The sequence below is a fragment of the Bombus bifarius genome, unplaced genomic scaffold, assembly GCF_011952205.1.
Source record: "Bombus bifarius isolate JDL3187 unplaced genomic scaffold, Bbif_JDL3187 scf7180000008008, whole genome shotgun sequence".
Taxonomy (NCBI): Eukaryota; Metazoa; Arthropoda; class Insecta; order Hymenoptera; family Apidae; genus Bombus; species Bombus bifarius.
Genome location: NW_022884386.1, coordinates 3,657,721 through 3,676,274, shown reverse-complemented (window position 1 = coordinate 3,676,274; position 18,554 = coordinate 3,657,721). Strand labels below are relative to the sequence as shown.

The following is an 18,554-nucleotide window of genomic DNA, read 5'->3' as shown; positions in this document are numbered from 1 at the left end:
AACAGGAAACATAAGACGGAGAAGAACGACAGAAAGGGGTGCGAGGAGAAAGAGGGAAGTAGGCGGGTAACCGGAACGTGTCGCTAACGTAATAACATTTCAATTCGAGGACGGAAATTGCCAGAGGGCATGGCAACACGTCCCTCGCAGTTACGGGGTGACTACCCTGCTCTCTCGTTCTTCACCCTTGCGTCCACTCTCATTTTCTTCGTCTTAACGGAATGTCCGCGAACCTGTAAGAACGTAGAGGAACGTCACGAACGTGGAACAACGTCGATCGGTTTATGATCGTCGGATAGCTTCGACTGACCGGTCGATTGATCGTTAAAAACGAATCGAGCCCTGCTTTAAGTCGATGTTCCTGCTCCGTTTTCACGCGAAGGAGAGACTAACGAATCACGCGCAGGATTTTATATTCGTTTCGGTTTTACTCGCGCGAAGGATTCTTCACGTTCCGTTTTAAATCGAGGCATTAATTACGGCGCCGCCCTCGGCCGGAATAATTCCCAAAGAAGCGTGCCACGATTTTCCCGAAGTTGCGACATGCGAACCGAGAAATAGGAAAGAGCACGTTGCGATGGGGGTAAGGAAACAGAAAAAGGGAACAAAAATAAGCGAAAAGCAGGTTGCTCGGTGAAAACGCGAGGCCCCAAATGAACCCAGCGCGTCGCGCAGCCCCGTAATTGCGTTCAGCGTCGGCGTCGCTTTTAATTAATGCGACATACTTTTTTTCATCGCTAAAAAGTGCCACATCCTCGTAATCCACACCTGCCCCTTGCCCCCCTCGCCCGCTGCTCGCTGCCTGCAGGGAGTACGACCGGTGGGTGATCGTTAAATGGATGAAAAAAAATATGCAAACCCTCCAGGCACTCTTCTTTTTTCTCCTCCCTCTACCTCTGCCTCTCCCTCGCATTTCTCGTTTCTCCCTATTTCTTTTCGCCACTCTTCCTTCCTCTCCTTTTCATCTTCCTGTTCTCCCTCTTCGTCTCTCGCTTTTCTCTCTATTATTTTTCTCTTTTGTCATTCGCGATTTCCCTGTGCCACCATTCCTCGGAGTCCTTGCGGCGGAAATAAATCCAACCGAATCGACCACCTTCCTTTTTTCCTTTGAGTTTTCGTCTCTATAACATTTTTCTCTCCGATTCGCGTGCCTTTTATCCCCTCGGCTCCTTTTTTCGTCTTTTCCTCGCCATCGACGCGCCGCACGACCCCATCGTCGCTGCACTTTCTCTCGAGAGTATTAATCCGCGTAACCTACATGTGAACAGGGGGAGGGGGTTGCGCGCGAACGATGAAAAGGACGACGATAAAAACTTCTGTATAGGTGTATGCAAGACTCACCCACGCCAACGACGACGTACCGCGCGTGTCGTAAAAATATGATGGTCGCCACGCTGTGATTTCTTCGTCTCTTTTTTTCTTTCACATCCTTCGCTTGGAGGAAAATCCGAGACAAGCTGCCCTCCGACGCGCCAGCCTGATCGTTTAATACCGGAATAAGTCTATGGAGAGGCGATTCCTTCGAGCTCGAAATAAAAAGGGAAATATCGTTCCTTTTATACCTTGAATTAACGTAGTTGACGTTTACGCTTTCCTCGTCGCTTCTACTTATACTTCCCTCCAGTATTTGTTCTAGCCACTCGAGTCGACAAACGTCTCGAATTTCAAACAACGTATACACGTCCCCAAGTTTCGCACTCGTTCGTCAACCGATACAATTCGTTCCTTGGTCGTCCTACGAACGGTGTTTCCTGTTATAACACCAGTGACAGGTGCGCCAACCAAGTTTTTCGCAGTCCTGTCACCTGCACAAGAGCGTCTATTCAACGCCAACGGGATACCGTTCCTAGAGATGATTTGTGTAGGTCATCGAGCAGCTGTTTTGGTAGATACCAGACAAACAACGCGGCAGACGAAGCGAGATGCGTGCGGCAAACTCTGATTTACTCGCAGTTTACACGTCGAACGCTTCCACGCCTGTTACCGTTGACACGAGTTCAGCTGTTACTGGTGTTTGATCTCGCGGAATAATTCATCTGTTTTCAGCCAGTTTTCCACCAACTTTACCATTTTTTTCACATTTTCGTTTCTCAGAGTTTGTCGATAAAAAGCCAGAATCACGAAGATCGATGATTTTCTAGCAAATCAAACTAACGGCGTAGCATAAATTCCTGTTATTTTCATTTTAAATCCTCCAAAAGGAGAAAGTTTCGGTGCACGAGTTACAGTTCACTTTTGTCGGCAAACGTCGAGTTTAGCGTCGACGAAGTACGATTACGCTTTTTATCGCGGTACCGTTGACTATACCAGGGGGATCGTAAATTTGTAACTTGCGCCGGTCGGGCGTATGCAATGCCCGTTGAAAAATCGCAGATATTCACGTGGAATTCGTATCACGTGGCGGTAACGACATCGATATAAACCAAGGTAAAGAAAAGAGGAGAAAAAAAGATTAGAGTGGCGTGCAAAGAGTGGAAACTATGGCCCGTGAAAAGGCATTACGTATCGGTGATCCTTAATGCGACGAAACAGAAGGTATATCGATCGTCGAACACACGTGTTCGCGGAACTCGAGCTGATTCGAGAAACAGATCTCGTGGATACGTTCGTACGTGGAAAAGTCGAGATAACGTTGCTCGCGAGAATTGAGTGAAAAACGAAGGGTGTCCTCGAAAGAAAGAGATTAATCGGTAATCGCAAACCTGTCGCAAACCTTAGAAATACGACGTGTAGTATCGAAAATACTTTTGCGTCCATCTCTGAACGCGAAGTTGAGCGATGGTTATATGTATCGATAAAGCTACTCAGAACATTGACTTTAACGGTATATTATATTTCAAAATAATTGAAATCCATAGAGTGTGCTATATTCTATATAATTACCGACTAATTACGTAATCCATATGTCTCTGTTCCTCTGCCTTTTTAATCCTGACATTTTATCCCTTCCTCGTTTATATTACAATATTATAGAGAGTAGATTCGACCAGATGAAAAACCAATACGTTTCCATCGGTGGAACGTATGCTGAAAGAGCGGCGTGAACAGCGATGGTAAAATGGATTTGAAATTAAATTGCGGCGCACGATTATTAAGTGCTGGAACGCGCTTTTAATTACGCGTCTTTCCGAGTTGCACGCTTTTAGCATATCCGAGAGTCAAAAGACTCGGGCTAGCTCTGGGCTGCATGCTACTGCCCCGGTTGCTAGGTTCTTTCTCTTTTTTTTCTCATTGAAGAAAGTTAGCCACTGACCGAATGTAGTCGTAAACGAAACCTGGAAGACGGGAAGAAGGAAGGGGAACGAAGAGAATTATTTCGTTTTGCGTTAACGTTTTTACGTTTCGCGAGATTTACACTCCGATTCCCCGTAAACCGATGATTACGCGGAATTTAATTTGGTTTATGGATTCGATGAATTAATTTCATTAATGAGAAAATTACGAAGCGCATAGCGCATCCAGGTCGGTTAATAACTAATAATTACATACTGCTTATAAACGTCAAATTGATCGCCGCGTCGAACACGCGTACTGAGTGCCAGGTAGCAACAACGCGTTTGCAAAATGCAACACGTTTTGAGAATCGAAGACTCGACTGTCCTCCGAGTTTTGGCGACCCAACGCCCTCGTTATATTCCCAAAACGTTTCTATCTCGACTCATAAATCGAAGTGTATGCAGCGAATGTCAATATATTGTCAGATTATACAGTTTTTCCGATGCTATCACGCCCATTGCCCCTAAAATAATCCCGATGATCTCTATTCACGCGATATCCCTTGTTAATAGAGTCATCGATCGTTGGATGACATATTCCAAGAGGGAGAACCGATAGAGAGAAGGAGAGGGTAGACGCGGAGATAACCGATCGCAGCTTTCCTTTTTCCATCCCTTTGGTCCGACGATACCTTCCGAAAGGATTACTCGCTCCCGCATCGCTTCGGAATTCAAACTAGTACGATACAAGCCGATCAAACGGCGAACTGAATTTCATAATCGATAATTTTCATGGCGAATAAGCAAACAATTTTCCCAACAAAAAACGGCCGATCTGTCGACTGTTTCGTGGTCCTGGTACCTCGTTTATTCATGAACTGTTTACGGCATGGATTAACTCGCATTATTTTCCACCGGGCGAGATGAGTTACGGTGCACGTTTCTCGGGGAAAAGTCGACGGAGAAACGCAAATAAAAGGGGCGGGAATGGAAAATTTTTACGACGTACAAGATTTACGGGGAAGTTTTTTGGACGCGTAAAAGTTTCCCAGTAAATCCACATCTGGCAGCAGTACCGATCGCAGTGACGGCTGAATCGTGAGCCGCGCCGCCGGTAAGGCGATTTTTCCGTGGAAATTTTTCGGAAGAAAACATCTACAGCGTTGATTTACCACCGGCTTTCGCGCCTCTTCCACTTTCTTTCTCTCTGCAGCCTTCCTCTTTCCTTGCTTTCTCTTTCTTTCCATCCAATGCCCCCTTCCGCCGTTCCTTCTGCACCGTGGAATTTCATTTCAGCTAGAACGACGGCGACCTCGTAGCGTTACGTTGGAAAAACCTTGTTCGAGCGTGGAATACAAACAGGCAAGTTTTCGGCGCTAACCTATTTCCCGGTTCCAGGAAAAATGGTGCTTGGCATGCGTTGCATCGTATCGCAATTTATAGGGGCGCCGCCACTGTGTCACGTCCCGTGATCTCTTTTAACGAGTTGAATCGAACGGTTTAGCCGGCTGATATAGACGTTACGTAGAATGTCGCCAAACGTACGCTCAAAGTCGCCCACTGGCTACTTGTAATTCTACCAACGATCCGTACCTTTCCTTCCTTCCCTCTTTTTATTTTTATAAATTGTTTCTTCCGTGGGGGGCATAATGGCTTTTAAACGCTCCAATATCGAAGGTATGTAGAAGAAGAGAGCATTAGAGAAACATCAAAGCGTGAAAGGCTCTTTTGTTCGTGAACGTGGTCCGCCGGTACTTTAATCCTTCCCCGAGGATCCCAAGGATCGACAGTCCTGCCATTGCGTCACACATCGTTCCAAGATCGAACAGACCGCATGACCACCTATCCCTTCCACGAACGTTTCCCAAAGTCCGCAAATACACCTTTATGCTCGTTGTTCGTTCTCAAACTGTGAGAACCCCTGCGGATGACGTCACCCGGCACATGATTGGCCGACCTAACGGTCACGTGACCACTCGCTTGGCCAGTGTCTGGGGGGTTGTAGAGTGACTAAGGGAGAGGGTGGAAGCGCGAGCGAGACCGACGAAGGATGAGAAAGAGAAAGAGCGGGGAAGGGAGTTCGGAGAGCAGGTAGGAAAAAAAAGGAAGGGAAGAAGAGTGACGAGGATGGTTCTCGCGAACGTGCATCGGAAAAGGAGGGATTGAACCGCGGGGAGAAAAGAAGAGGGCAAAAGAGGAAGAAGAAAAGGAACGAAGTTGGAAAGAAAAAGAGGGGGATGAGAAAGGACGTGGAGGGATGATGTTCCGCGCAAGAAAAAGAGCGAGAGAAAGATATAGATGTATAGATAGCGGTTGGTGGCGCGTTGGTGGGGAGAAGCGTAGGGATGCAAGAGGGTAAAAGAGAATTGTTGGAAGGGGTTAGAATTGGAGGGGGTAGCCGTGAGTCTCGCCAGTCACTGCGACGACCGCGACGCCCCAACGTCTCGGGGTGCCATTTGTCCGCTGCTGACCTTAAAAATCGTCGTAATTTTCGTCGACACCTACTTTACCGATTTCGAGTCGATACGGAACCAAGTAAATCCACGTACGATTTCACGGCGTTGCGAACGATTTTACGGGCGCGAATGAAACCGATCGAATGGAATCGAAGTAACCGCGCAAATTTGCGTATCAGTGCCGCGAGAGAACTCGAAACCGCGTTTGTTTCTCTTTCCGTACCGTGTTATCGCGTCCCCATCGGTTCCACGATACACGCGAAAATGTGTTAGAAACTTTTCACGTCTGTTTTATCTTTTTATTTTGCTACGTGCCTCTAAATATCTAAATATCCGAATATTCCCCGTTCATTCGCGGAGAACCCTTTACCTCGCGAGAAAAATGAGCTAACCTCGTGAGAGGGTGGAAAGCACCGAGTCCTTCGTGCACGAGTTTCGCTTCGGGAACCAGTGGAGCTATCGAGGACATTTTTATAGTTGCGTAAAACACGACCACGATGGTCATCCACGGAGTGAATCGTAAGTTATGTGTCCCTTATCATCCTCCTTTCGAGCGTATTCCCTGAATTTTTACAACCACCTAATCGACGTTGTCGCATGTACATATTCAAACATCTTCGAAACGATTTACCGTGCAACGATCAGGTGATCGAAAAGTCGTCGAATATGCTTCTAGTTCCTTCCTTCCCTCCGTCTGTTGTCCAAACGTATATACATGTACGATTAGCAACAAATAGAAACCCGACTAGCTAGTGCTCGTTTAAGAAGACAATTCATCCCTCGATGTGTTTGTGTTTCGTTTAAATGTACCCCAGCATCGAACGCATTTCCTGATAAGCATCCTGATAAAGCGAACCCGTGTATATAACGGTTCTTAACAAATTGCATCCTAGCACGCTATTATTTTCCTAGATTCATCGTCCCTAAAAATAATTACGTTCAATCACTGCCATGCCATCGATCTAGTCGGTTTCGTTTCTACGTAGTCACGCGTTGCTCTTCCTCGAGAGTCGTTTCGTCGAAAGCTTTCCCAAGTGTCAATCACCGAGGTCTTTGGCACTTTGGTTATTTCGTGTCGACCCTGACCAATCGCACACACAGTGGCGGTAACGGTATACGAAAAACGGAAACGTTTGGTCGCGTGACCGAGGAAGCGGTCTCAGGGCACGCCTCATTACTCATTGTAACCGTTCGATCACGCGAGATCGGAACAGACGTGACGGAACCGACGACCCGGTCAGATACGCTCTGACGAATGGCGAAGACGCTGAAATCACGACCTGTTTGATCCGTATCGCGACCGCTATACTCTTACCAGTTTACACAGCCCCACCGGAAACCTCGTTAAAGATGCATAGGCACGAAGATGACCTCTCGACGCGTCCACGCGAACATCTTTGTACCGAGCGAGGAAAATATACACGCGTTAGAGCACGTTGATGGCGACGATCGTGGAAATTCCTCCTTTTGTTCCCGGCTCGATAGGTTTCAAAGGCAGTCAGCGTTAAAAATACTCGAGAGGCTTCCTCCGATCGATTAACGACTGACTTTTACTAAGAATTTACGAGCCGTTGTTGAACCTGTCCGACACGCGATCCTACCACTCGTTCGATTCTTTTTCATGGCTATCGATCTCGCGTTGCACCGACGCCGTTCCACACGACGTGGTCACATACGAGAACGTTAGAAGGGATCGGAAAAACAGTCGCGTATCAAGGATATGTAAATTTTATTACGAAGCTTTTCGTTGGCAACAGGGAGAAGAAAGACGATGGCGAGCGTTAAACGTGATGGGCTACAATTATCGACGGAGTTGGCTCGCCAGGACATCTGGGAAAACGAATTTCCTCGACGAATTTCCGACAGCTCGTAAAACTCGCGCACGCCATGCCACGATACTACATTAGCTAATTGTTACATCGGTATCAAGATCGATCTTCTTGGTTCATTTTTGTCACTAGTTTTCGTGGATTTTGAGTCTCTTTTTTTATACGTATCGTACAGCTTTTGCCGCGAGTGTAATTTTTTGTCGGAATAATTCGAGATAACGAACATCTATATCGTCGTTAACTGGTTACAGCTTTGTACGATCGCCAGATTGTCAGAGGTTCCAGTTATCATTCGTTTTGGAAACCAATAACGGGGCGCGTATCGTTATTGAAACAGGAGAAACTCGTCGGTAATCGAGCGAAAATACGATCGCGTTCCTTTCGCAGTTTTTCGACGAGCAACGAAAAAATTGATTCGTCTGGAAAATTGCATTTCGATGTTGTATATGGATCGCTGGACTCACGCCTATTGGCTAATTATCGTCGACGTATCCAATTCGTTTATCATTTCCGTTCGCCGTGCAATTCTCAGCGAGCTGTTCTCTGACCGGAAATTAGCGTAAGTAAATTTGCCTTCGTAGTAGATATCGACTAACCGACGCTTCTATATCGGAGGCCAGGTACTCAGAAAGCTATTTCCACCGCGGAAAATATCGTGGACGCAATTAGGTGGGTAATAACGCGTCTCGTGTTCGTGGAAGAGTCGTAAAAAAAAAAGGCGGGGAACGGAGATAGAAACAGAAACACAAAGACGAAGAAACAAAGATGAAACACGGTGTTTCGAGTAATAAGGAAGAAGTTTTATTCTGGCACGAGAAAAACTTCGTTCGCTCTTACATGCATAACAAATTTCAAGTTTTATCTGAAACACAACCGTGTAACGTGATTCGTGGATTATCTCGGTTCCCAAGTAACAGTATGGGTTACGAAATAATGCATTCTATAGGATAAAGAGTTTCGCAATCTACATATTGCAAACAGGGTCACCCATCTTGGCCGTACGGAACGATCGGTATCGAAACATCGTTATAAATCTTAGGACGTTTTCGTTGCTGAGTACGCTAAACGACAAGAAGTTGAATGGTTTTAAAAGAACGATCGTTTAAAGTTGGACGAGATGGTAGTATTCTCGTAGTAAATTCCATCTAACCGTCGAGTCACGAATTTTCAATGGTTCTCCCTTTGTTAAAAAGCTCCAGCGAACGAGCGATATCGAACCAGCCACCGTCTCGCGAAGCTATCCTCGGTAGCTCCTTATAAAACACAATTACGAGTCTTAACCAAGTTTCAACGCACTTAATTACTCGAAAGTTAGAACCAGTACCCTGTTTCAGCCTGTCTTATCCTCTTCCATTCTCTGCATCAGCCATGACATCGTCGTACCAACGATAGTTAGGGCTTTTCAGTCGCGGCACAGGGCTATAATAATGAGGACGAAAGGTGGCTGACATACTCCACCATCAACTACGCCTATCGCCTTAGACAGCGTTCGCTTCGCAGCTACTTTGATGCCGCGCTCTACCGCCGAAAGGTTTAGATATTAATAGTATCTGCGAGAGTTTGGACATCTGGAAAATATATCGTCGAGGAAATTTACGATAACGACGAGTACCGAGTAATTAGCCTCCAGTTACGTGGAAGAACTATGAAAACCTCTTTGTTAGAAGATTTCATGTTTATCCGCTATCTGATTCCTTCCGAGGAACATTTTGGCTTCGATGCGCATAAGCCAATTTTGTCGAACGAGCGTTTATATAGCGTATGGGTTATATAAAACATTTTAAACGTCATTAGCATTGTGTCGAGTCACGACTATCACAGTTACGTTGGTCTTCGAAAACAGTTTGAATATGTACACACAAGTCGCAAGATATTTATTGCAAACATATATTCAGTAAAAGACTGATATACGGCGCGAACAGGTGTCTTAAGCATATAACAAGTGTTGAAGATAGTAGTTGTAATTAGTTACAGTCACAATTACCAGCCAAGTTCGGCGACGATGTTGTTGCGGAGGAAAACTATCGATGGGTATTGCTTTGCGGTCGCTTTGAGTAAAAGGATGTTTTGTAGCAATTAAGGGCTTTGACAGTAAAATAAAAAGGCTTAGTTTTATGACAGTTCCTGAGGATTATTGCAGTCCCACTAATTATATTTACACGGCTAGTGACCGTCTTGACCGAGGGATGAATTCCGGTTTATGTAGAGAGTCACCGGACGTAACAAGCTGTGTAGAATGTTGGAATACTCTCGTGTGCCACTGTATGTACAACTGTCACAGATCTGGCGATGATCGCTTTATTTTATCGTTACAAAAGCACTACTACCCATGCGCTGATGCTGCGAAAATGCACGAAACAAAATTGCTCATCCGCATCCAACTTTACCATTAAACTTGCTGACCCTTTCGATATGTAATGCACTGTTTTGCTTTCACGAATTTCATTGCTCGCACAAATACCGCTAATCGTATAGACTTGGAACGTGCACGCGAAGCATCTAAATCTTACAGCTAACCATCGCGTTCAAAGCCAGAAGGTTGCGGTCTTGTCGTGACGTTCAAGAACCTCGATGCTACCTCAAACAACGTCGGCCTCGAAATTTCTCCATCTCATTGCACGATATACGAAAGTGGCGGGCACGGGTTGTCGGGTCTACGCGGTCCCTGTTTCCTTCGGGTCGGGAACGTCTCGCCGGATACGACCTTCGGGCTACGACCCTAAATTTCCACGTCTACCCATCTGTAAATTGTCCGACGTAACTGGAGGCATCGTGCTGGCGTCGCAACTGCGATGCCTTCGTTGAAATACGAGCATCGTACACTGGCGTGGATGCGCGTGCATGCATCAGACACGTTGTAACGCCTCGTAGATTTGTTCTGCGCGTCGCGTCGCACGACCGCATGCAACTCGCATTCCGCGTAATGGCAGCCGAACGGAATCCTTGGGGTGCATTCGCGATGAGCTGCAGCGATTTCGCTTGTTTGCCTTGCTCGATGAGAATCGATCGATCGCGTGTTTGCGCCCTTCGAAATATTAACAACCCTGTCATAATTGAAAACGACAGAGCAAAGACACGATGTATCTTATCCTTTGGTTTCACAAGGAGGCAATTTTTAAATTCAGTATATTATAATAATCTCGTATTATATTACATTTGTATTTGGCTTGGCATACATATGTATTTTTCTCACCCTTTTGAATAATTCAGGAGTGTTAGTAGTCATGACATTAATTATGCCATTGATTTTGTATGTATAATACTTGGTTGATGTGTATACATATCATGTGTGTTTACAATTTTCTTTTTATATCCTTGAACTTAACAAGATCGTTCTCTTTTCCAATTATTATATATATTATATTAAAATATTAGCATAAAAATTAGAATAAAAGAACACGTTCATTACGTATTCCAATGTGATAGTCAATTATTTTGTTATTTTCTTTTCTTTCTTTCTTCGATTCTTGATTGTAATTAGGTTGACATTCGTGTTATTAGTTTCGCGTCATGTCAGGTTGAGTAGAGTTGTCTAAGGGAGTCAACGATGTTTATGTCGATTCAAATATGCTGGATGGATTAATTCATATTAAATTCGACTAAAATACGGGGATTACGTGGCACAAATGCGAGCAGTCGTCATGCATGATTGAACGATTCCACGGCATATTGTGTACCCGCAGATGGATGTCAGCTCGAGGGGAGATTCCGAAGGCGTATTCACGATATTAATAGTCGTAGTCTTTCCTCTTCTGTCATTCATTTCGTGCTAATAAATGTTTGAAACTGTACTACGAAGTGAGAATCTCATTTTACTTTTCTAACTTTCATAAGATTCCTATGCTTTACATATTGGCCGAGTATTTTGTTTCTTAAATCCTATTTACGATATTTTACACATATATATAAAATATCATACATCCATCTTTTATAATAACAATAATGTAATGATCTCCATTAGTAAAACGAAAAAAGAATTTATGCGTCGCGGGAATAGTGGCAAATTAGGTTTCCCCAGGTACTTCATCTTTCTTTCCACCCTCGAACTACGTATAAAATGATCGTACTCGAATCTCATAAACACGAAGCATTATTCCAAATGGGCGTTTGACGATGGCGCGAAGGGCGCAAAGACGACCGACAGGCACAAGGATGGTATTGGTATCCGACAAAACGACTCTCTCGAATCGTGATATACGCGAAAGGATGCCGCGGAACGGCTTTGCTACAACGATATTTTCCATTCGCAATATCCGTCGAGGCAAACAAAAATCTAATACATATTTGTCCGTAGTCGCGGCTGTGGTCCGCATAACTGGCTACGGACACGAAGTGTGGAGGAACAGAAGGTCGTGTGTGGGAGGGGCGGTATCATTGAAGGGGCAGAGGCCACGGTGGCTGCCTCCCGATCTGCCAGTCGAACACGCAGCCGTACGAACCAACACGACGACATTATCGGTTTCGCATCAACCGTAGTTTACTTCGGCTGCATGTGTCACGCTCCCTTACCATTCACTCGTTTCGTACTTACACTCGTATCAGTGTAGATTTGAAGACCCGTGTGTCGCGATAAAGCAGCCTTTCCGTAGCGTTTTCGACGCTGTGGAACGACGAGAGTCAGCGACAAAATAACGTTAGCCGATCTCTCCGTCGAAACGAGATTTTGCCTCGAAGAGGGGGCAAACATCGTCTCAGGGTGACGTTTACGCGGCGTAAAAAACGCGGAAACGGTTATATTTAAGCGGAGTTCTCGCTCGGAGGGAAGGGTCGCGTCGTTTGCGCGCGTTACACTTTTACGATTTACTTTCTGCCCTTGATACACACACGGGTCGAGCCCTCGAAACACGAGGGGCTACTTATTCAATATCGTGTCCTGTCTACCTGGGGCACTACTGTTTGCACTCACGGATCGTATTCCGCTTTTCATGGCGCGATAAAACACACAGATCACGAAGGGGGTGAACGCGTGTATCTTCTCGGAGAATTGCCATAGCTGACTCCGCGGTAAGGCGGGAAGGGCATGCACATACATAGTTGGATGCTCGGATGAAAGCGGATGAAAGGGATGTCTTTCTCCGATACGTCAGCTTATCTTTGTCTCCTGGCGATTCTGCGTGGGCGAGCAAGGTGAGGGTTACGCGCTTCTTTCCGACCTTCGTTGAGTTAGCGCGGATAAAGCCGACCATCTTTCAATTATTTTCTAGTATTATTAGGTCCAACGTGCAGGAGATTCCCGCTCCGTAAGAATGTCGCTTTCGTCTTTTATAGTCACCTTAGCCGCGTAAACGGATAACTTAAGTTATTCTCGTCGGGAGGACCCTTCTGCTCCTTTTTCGTCGTTTTTCTCTAACGAACGTTGGGAACACAGTGTGCGACAGGCACATCCGTGGCTGGTGGCCGTAAATCCGACCTGGCTGTAGAAAAATTTCCGGACAAGACGCGAGCGTGTCACCGTATAATATTTGAGACGTAAAAAGAGGCATAATTCGGTCGTTGCCAGCGAAGAGCAGAGGCAGTCGGTGAAACTCTCGACGTCGCGGCAGAAATTCGGACTGAGGACGAGCACGAGGACGAGAAGAGACGAGGGGAAAAAACGAGAGGAAATAGAGGAAGAGGAAGGAGAAGGAGGGCTGCACGAGCTCGCTCGCAGACGAGTCGAGTATCTCGACGACTTACTCGACTCGGTTTTTTAGAATGTGACGAGGATATGCGGTCGATGGGGAACGAACAATCTTGCAAATGAACGGATCGCCTGGGTAAAAACAGCGTTTACGGCTGCCGGTAGTTGATTTCCGGAGCCAAGTCCTTCAATTAACGAGACAAATTGGCTAAATGAATGTGCCTCCCCCGAGGTAACGAGTGACGGTACGATTCGTCGCGCTTTATTTCACCGTTCCGCAGGAATTCCAAGGCCGAAGGCAAAGAAATTGCACGGCGTTCCGAGTGAAAGGAGATCCACCGTTAACTCGTTTGTATCAAAGTCTATCGGCGTGGATGGCGGCAGGTGGCTGACTGAGTCAGGAGTCGACGAAGGGGCTACAATTTTTCGAATTAATAGACTCGGCTAAAGAGAGGAACGAAAGCAGTCGCCGGAGGAGCTGAAGTAGCAAAGAACCGCGGGCCTGGCCTGTTCATGCATAATACATGCCACGCGCGGCAATATGTCGCCCTCGCTGCTTCCCTTGTTTTATGAATCCTTCTTGTCCCTTCAGACCGGCTATCTCGACTACTTCCAAACGTTGCCGCAGTTTTTCATCGCCCCAGGCTAGGGACGAGATTCGTCGTCGTCGTCGTCGTCGTCGTCGTCGTCGTCGTCTTCGTCGTTGTCGTCATCGTTGTTGTTTCCTTTTCTGGAAGCACTGCTTCTCGAGATCCACTAACCCGAAACTCCACTCTAAAAATTATTTGTCGTGGCTCGGTCATCTCGTTACCCTGGCAACCAGAAACGCGAAGCAAGTCAGCTAGGGAGCATCGTGCATACAAAATACTTTTACCGAGAAGGTTTATCATTGGTCTACAGAAGAAAAGTGGATATTTGCGTAAGAGGAACGATCGAAGCTGAAATAGGAAACAGAGAAGAAGAGAAGGAACGAAACGATGACAGTGGACCACGAGGTGGATGCTGGCAGAATCCTTGGTCCGTTTCCATTCTCTGACCTCCCTCTTCCGACAGTTTGCCTTCTAGCTGGAGAAAATTTATGGCAAATTGTTTTAACCGTCGGCGTGGTAGCACCTGGTGCACGAAATATACCCGGTATATCGGCCCGCTAGAAACAGGCGTGGTCGTGCAGCAGATTTTGCGATGACACCGAACCGGTGTCTCCTTTTTCCTGCACGCTGGGAGATTTGGACGACAGCAGGAGAGGAGGAGGTCTCTCCCTTTATTAGTCGGCTTACACCTGGTATTTTCTATCTATTAAATTTCGAAGCTCGCCAGTTGAGCTCGACATCGTTGGAGACGCGAACAATTACGAAACTGGAGGCCGTAATCCTATTTACCGGCTTGCAAAATTATGATGGTCGTAAAGTTAACGCTAGACGAGCTAGAAAGCAAAGAAAGCGTCGTAAAGGAAAATGCCGAGAAGAAATGAAGGAAAGCTCGGGTTGCGCGAGGACAAAAGTACTTCTAGGACTAACGAGGACTACGTCTTGTCGGAGCAGAAAGGACCGTACGTTTCGCCACTTTATTACGAGGCTTACGTCGAGTTTCCTACCTATTAACTTTTGTGGACAGAGAGGTAGGCTGGACGAAGAAACGAAAGAGAGCCTGCATCCGGCTTGAATTCCTTTCTTTTTTCTCCCTTTCTCTCCTCCCTCTCTCTCACTCTCTCCCTCTTCTCTAGCACCGTATCTTGAAGTTGAAACGAGAGCAGGAGGAGCAGTTGAAACGAGAAACAACTGCGAAGAAGAGAAACAAGAGGGGAGAGAGGAAAAACACGCTCGCGCAGTGAACAGGCGTTGTTTTTTCCCATTTTTCTCTCGTTATAATGCAGAACAACGAGCGAGTTGTTAAGCGGCACGGCCGCGAGGCAAATAATTATAATTCGCGTAACGTTCGGGGAATTAATGTCGCGTATATGTTTAAAATTCCGGCACGCATTTCGAAGTGGACCAGCGAGCGCTCTGACGAGACAGAGAGAGAGAGAGAGAGAGAGAGAGAGAGAGGGAGAGAGAGATGGAAAGAGGGCCCGGTTTTCTGAAACGAGCCGGGCAACTGCGTGAAAACACGGCAATGCGTCTTCGAACGCCATTTTTTAATTACGTTGAAACGCGTTTAAACGCGGATGCGCGGAGTTTATAGCGCGCCTGGCCCATTATTTCTGGAACGAGGCAAACTTCATTGTCGTCGTGGAACGAGGAGGCGAACCCCGGCTGTTCCAGGGGAGCATTGTGCGACCGCCGTCGCGGCGAGAGCGTCGCCGCCGCTCCAATTGTTAAGACAAAAAGCCGGATTCCTCGAGAGTCTGCGGAATGTAAAGCTGTGCGACCGGCACGCCGAACGGAGAAAATTGAAACGCTCGGAAGTTCTCGAATGACAAAGATTCTCGAAGAAATTGGAGCAGAAAGTGACGTAGGGATTAAGCTGTGGGACAAAGCGTGTTGAGCGCAAAGGATAGAAAAAGAAGGAATAAACGGAAGAAAAGGAAACCGTTTCCCGTTTTTTCTTTCGCTACATACCACCTCTATTCCTATTGTACTTGATGTATACGGCCTAGTATGTATATGACCCGATCCTCAGACCAATACCATTTGCAATATTACGCAAAATTGGCGCAACGACGCGAGCCACGATTTATCCGGCCGACCAAACCGACATTAAAGCTTGATTTATGACACTTAAGAGGATAAGAAAGCACACAGGGCACGAGCTTGTAACTTGCGATGAGAATGAAGAATGGATAGGAGAAACGGTGAAACTGCGAAGGGATGGGCTTGTCCATTAGCCGCTTGGCGTGTAGTGAATAGAATGCGTGTTTTTGGGAAACGCGGCGAGCAATAGCAACATTATGTAAACCGTGCAACAAAAGTACAGGGACCGCACCCTCGCGATGCCTTCTCTCTGTTGATGCTGTCGACGGCTGGATTATGCGGAGAACGCAAGCTGAAGAACGATTATGCGGTTGGGTCATGGACGAGAGGGTGATCCGGCTGTAGAAAGACATCCTTGTCGGTGTGTTTCGAGGTATACAGGCCGACGTACATCTACAAACGTATCTCTATAGATATATATATATATATATATTATATATGTTCACGTATATACGTTACGTACACGTGTATACGTGTATTACCTCGAGAATTTCGTGGATTAGAGAGAGGAAATGGAAGCCCTACGCAAATGTGTCGAGACTAGAAATGTACCTTTCGAGGGTTATACCGACCGCAGAATATTAATACGTTCCTCTGGCCTCGTCCGCGTCTCACCGACACTCGCAAGTAGTGCAGACTTTTTCTACTTATGGACATCGTTGTCGAGGATTTGGAGTTTCGAGGAATCTAGAAGGACACATAAGAAAATTGAAAATGGAACGGGAAGAATTCAAGAAAGTATTAGAAGCATTTATATTATATTTAAAGGTAAACAGCTGGCAATACCAGAGGATATGCACCCACGAGAGTACAATTAAACCAGGGAAAACCCGGGGACCGAAAGTCAGGATGTAAGCACGAGACGAAGCTTCTGGTGGGAGTAGCAACAACATCTTACGACAGTCCTCATCAGAGCATCGTACTTTTCATATTCAATCTCAACAAGATCGTACAACCGACGTGATCAGAACGTCAAACTCTTCGTGTATACACGAATAAATGACCAAACCATAGTAATACTCGATATATTTAATTTACCTCCACCTTGAGCGTTAATCTCATTCAAGGTTCCCGATATCAACCGATCGGTTGAACTTGATCGATCGCTATTTAGTTGAGAATTCGCAACAATCGTATCGCCTCGAAATTTATGCTCTTCTGTGGAATGCGGCTCGTGACCGGTAGAAAGAACAGCGGAGTAACGATCTGGCAAACGGACTCGGAATCCTCCGTATCAGACACGCGTTTCGGGAAGAAAGAAAGATAGAGGACGAGACGCGAAAGGAGAATCAAGTTTGCAAGGAAATTCAAAATTTCTTGTCGTTTGAAGTCTTGTCGTTTGAAGAGTGCGATAAGAAGAATCGGCGTATCGTAGAACACTTCGTTATCCGTAGTAGGAGTTTTCATTTTCAGAGGAACCAAAGCACACACGCTTAGAATATTCGCGTTACTCGACTTCTTCGATATTTATTATTCCCTATCTCCGTGTTCCTGGTCTATCACGGACGTGTGATGCTCGGAAAGAAACGAGAAGCCTGAATATGCAATAAAGTATGCAAAGGTGGTAGAACGGAAAACGCCCTTGTGGCGGGTATAACATCTCGATAGCATTCCTCGTCGAGGCAACGGTCTCGTTTCCTCTTCTTTTTCGTTTCGTTTCCGTCCCGCTTTTCTTTTTTCGTCGTGTCACGACTCCTCGTTCATTCCGTTGTTCCCTCGGCCTCTTTCTCGGTCCGTGGCTGAGTCGACGCGTACCCGCTGTTCCCGTCGGCCATCCCTTTTCCCTTCTATTGTCTCTGTTGCCCCCGTTCGACGGTCTCGCCGTCGCGCAGTTGGCACAACCCCATGCAAATGAAATTACCGCCCCACTTTTCCAACGGTGCACGGAGATCATCGGCCTGGTTGGTCGTCACCCTGTCGTCTCTTTCGTTCCGCGAGTATAACAGAGTTCGTCATGCACGTAGTAGCACGCGCGCACGCGCGACCTCGAGCACCAATGAGACAGACACACACACGCACATAGCTACGTACACAAACAGGTGTATACGCGTGCAAATGCGATACACGCAGACGGTGACGAGTAACGCAGGAGAAATTCGCAGAGATAGTTGGCTGGAGCGCGGCCGACAAACTCACACAAAGAGCTAAAAGCTTAACACATCAAATGAAAACACGTATTTGCTCTTCGCCTGTCACGTGCAAACAACCACGCGTGAACGTGCCTGTAATACGTGCACGAACGATTTGCCACGATCTCTCTACTATCTCTCTATCAACGGTTCGCTCTACCTTCCCTCTTCGTGCAACGCGCCAGTCTCACCGAGTTCACGTCACCGTATTCCGTCTCTCGGTCGCGCCTTGCTACAGTTTCCGCTGCTGGTCCACCTACCTCCCCTCACCGTGATCTGATTAACCCTTGATGAAGGCGACCTGGCGCAACGCACGTCTACGAAATCCTTGGAAATTAGTTGGCCTCGAGATAAGACCATGGAGACTATCTCAGTCGACTTCCATCCTCGATCTTGGTGAACTGTTTGGCTAGCTTTCTCACGGTCGTTTCGAGCTCGAGATCCTCTTCATTTTTGACGCTCCGAAGATGGCTGGCGGTTTATCGAGGGTTGACTTCTTCGTTTTATACAGGAAGTTTGGTTAACTTCAAAAGATACCAAGAAGTCGATTCAATTGTCGGAGAAATTCTATACAAACCATTTATCTCGGTGATTTTCCTTGAAAAATTCGACGAC

General features: G+C 46.3%; 1 protein-coding gene across 8 annotated transcripts in view; it reads left to right on the top strand.

The window, feature by feature from the left end:
• LOC117206678 (protein Fe65 homolog) overlaps nt 1–18,554 on the top strand; it is a 146,358-nt gene that overhangs the window by 44,382 nt on the left and 83,422 nt on the right. The window contains exon 1 of one of the 8 annotated variants that reach the window (XM_033446220.1): nt 5,622–6,190. The exons of the other annotated variants lie outside the window; for them this stretch is intronic. Within the exon in view, the coding sequence (XP_033302111.1) occupies nt 6,169–6,190 (22 nt within the window). The 5' untranslated portion in view covers nt 5,622–6,168. Of the gene's footprint in view, nt 1–5,621; nt 6,191–18,554 lie in introns of those variants that run through there. 8 annotated transcript variants of the gene reach the window in all.